We start from the raw sequence: 2,457 nt of genomic DNA, 5'->3' as shown, positions 1-2,457 counted from the left end.
TCACACAAATAGATAAATGCACACCCATGTTCATTGCAGCCCTGTGCACAATAGCAAAAATGTGGAAACAACCTAGGTGCCCATCAATGGATGAATGGATAAACCAACTACGGTATATTCACACAATGGAATACTACGCAACAATAAAGAACAATGATGAATCTGCAGAACATCTCATAACTTGGATGAATCTGGAAGGCATTATGCTGATTGAAATTATCTGCAAAAGAACAAATATTGCATGATATCACTATTATAAGAACTCAAGAAAAGGTTTGAACACAGAAGAAAATATTCTTTGATATTTATGAGGGTGGGGAGGGAAGGAGATGGGTATTCACTGACTAGATAGTAGATAAGAATTATCTTAGGTAAAGGGAAGGACAACACACACTACAGAGGAAGTCAGCACAACTGGACTAAATCAAAAGCTAAGAAGTTTTCTGAATACAACCAAACACTTTGAGGGTCAGAATAGCAGGGTGGGTATCTGAAGATCATGGTTTCAGGGGACATCTATGTCAACTGGTATAACAAAGTTTATTAACAAAATGTTCTCCATCCTATTTTGCTGAGTGGCATCTGGGGTCTTAAAAGCTAGTGTAAGATGCATCAATTGGTCTCATCCCACCTGGAGCAAAGGAGAATGAAGAACCACCAAAGGCACAAGGAAAATATAAGCCCAAGAGACAGAAAGAGTCACATAAACCAGAGACTCCATCAGCCTGAGACCAGAAGAACTAGATGGTGCCTGGCTACCACTAATGACCGCCCTGACATGGAACACAACAGAGAGTCCCTGACGGAGCAGGAGAAAAGTGAGGTGCAGAACTCAAATTCACATAAAAAGACCAGACTTAGTGGTCTGAGACTAGAGTGACCCCGGAAGACACGGCCCCCAGATTCTGTTAGCTCAGAACTGAAACCATTCCCGAAGCCAACTCTTCAGACAAAGATTAGACTGGAATATATGATGTAAAATGATACTCGTGGAGAATGTGCTTCTTAGCTCAAGTAGATGCATGAGACTAAATGGGCATCTTCTGTCCTGAGGCGAGATGAGAAGGCAAAAAGGGACAGGAGCTGGTTGAATGGACACGGGAAATCCACGGTAGAAAGGAGGAGTGGGCTGTCACATTACAGGGAGAGCAACTAGGGTCACATAACAATGTGTGTATAAATTGTTGCATGAGAAACTAACTTGAACTGTCAACTTTCACTTAAAGCACAATAAAAAAAGTTAAAATTAAATTTTAATAATATATTTTGTTTAACCCTATATATCCAAAATATCATTTCCACATGTATTCAAACAAAAATTAAGATTTTTTCCAATTCTTTTTTTTTTAATATGCAAAATCAGTATGCATTTTGCACTTGCAAATTATCTCCATGTGGACCAGTAACCTTTCAAATGTTCAATAACCGTTGACTAGTGGCCTCTATATTGGACCACAGTTTCTTAACTTTAGCAGTGTTCACATTTTGGGAGTTAATATTCGGAATTAATCGGTCTTATTTCCTTCTTTAGGTTAGCTCAACTAACTATACAGACGTGGTGCCCCTTTCAGAAAAGAAAAACTAAAAAAAAAGCCTCTTCTAAGTCCCGCCTCCTCGTCCCCGCCAATAGCAACTTGCGCTGGCTTTCCCGAAAAGGGCCAATGAGCTCAACGGAAGGGGCGGGGCAGTGGTTGCCACAGAAGCCACTTCCTGGTTACTGGCTTAGCTTTTGTTTCGCTGTACGTTGACGGGCACACTTCCACCGCCAGCAGTTGTAGGAATTCGCCTGCTTCTGCCTCACGTCTCTCGCCTTCCTTCTTAGTCTTTCACCCACTGCCCACTGCGTCCAGCTGCAGCCTAGCTGACCCAGGGCAGGAGAACACAGGTACGCCTGCCGGATCTCCTCCTAACGGTGGCACAGCGCAAACGTCTGAGGCCGCTTGGGCGCTTGTATGTATAACGGTGCGGCGACGGGCTGACGTCATGGCGACGTGCTGACGCATGGCGGACGTAGGCTCGGTTTGTGTTGGGGGGGCTCATTTCGTGGGGAATCTTTGGGTGCCTATGGGTGGTTACCCAGCAGCCTGTTGTTTGTGGGGCGGGGGCCAGGGTGGTGGTGAGTCCTGGAAGTGAACTTCCAGCTAGAGGCTGGTCTCAGCCCCCTTATGCGCACTTTCTGGAGGTACTTTCCCCTGACTGCCTGGATTGGGAGAGAGGCAGAGAGTCTTATACTTTTATGAAGGGTGTGGGCCCTGGTACATCAGAATGGATCTTAGCACGAGGTGGGCTTGTCCAGAACCTAATTCCCGGCCCGGCAGTCCCCTGGTATGATGGCATTTCTTTCAGAAATAATAATAATAAGTTGCCTTTGAGTGGATTTTGACTCATGGCAGTCCCATTTGTGTCAGAGTAGAACTGTACCCCAAAGGGTTTTTAAGGCTGATTTTTTGGAAGACT

At 44.6% G+C, this 2,457-nt stretch overlaps 1 protein-coding gene across 1 annotated transcript in view; it reads left to right on the top strand.

Moving 5' to 3' along the window:
* The first annotated feature begins 2,265 nt into the window (after window positions 1–2,265).
* Window positions 2,266–2,457, top strand: part of ODF2L (outer dense fiber of sperm tails 2 like) — a 58,842-nt gene continuing 58,650 nt past the window's right edge. The window contains 1 exon segment of the mRNA XM_023730499.1: window positions 2,266–2,325. Within this exon segment, the coding sequence (XP_023586267.1) occupies window positions 2,266–2,325 (60 nt within the window).

This window comes from Trichechus manatus, unplaced genomic scaffold (assembly GCF_000243295.1).
Source record: "Trichechus manatus latirostris isolate Lorelei unplaced genomic scaffold, TriManLat1.0 scaffold00003, whole genome shotgun sequence".
In the NCBI taxonomy this organism is placed as follows: Eukaryota; Metazoa; Chordata; class Mammalia; order Sirenia; family Trichechidae; genus Trichechus; species Trichechus manatus.
This window is presented reverse-complemented; position numbering and strand designations above follow the sequence as displayed.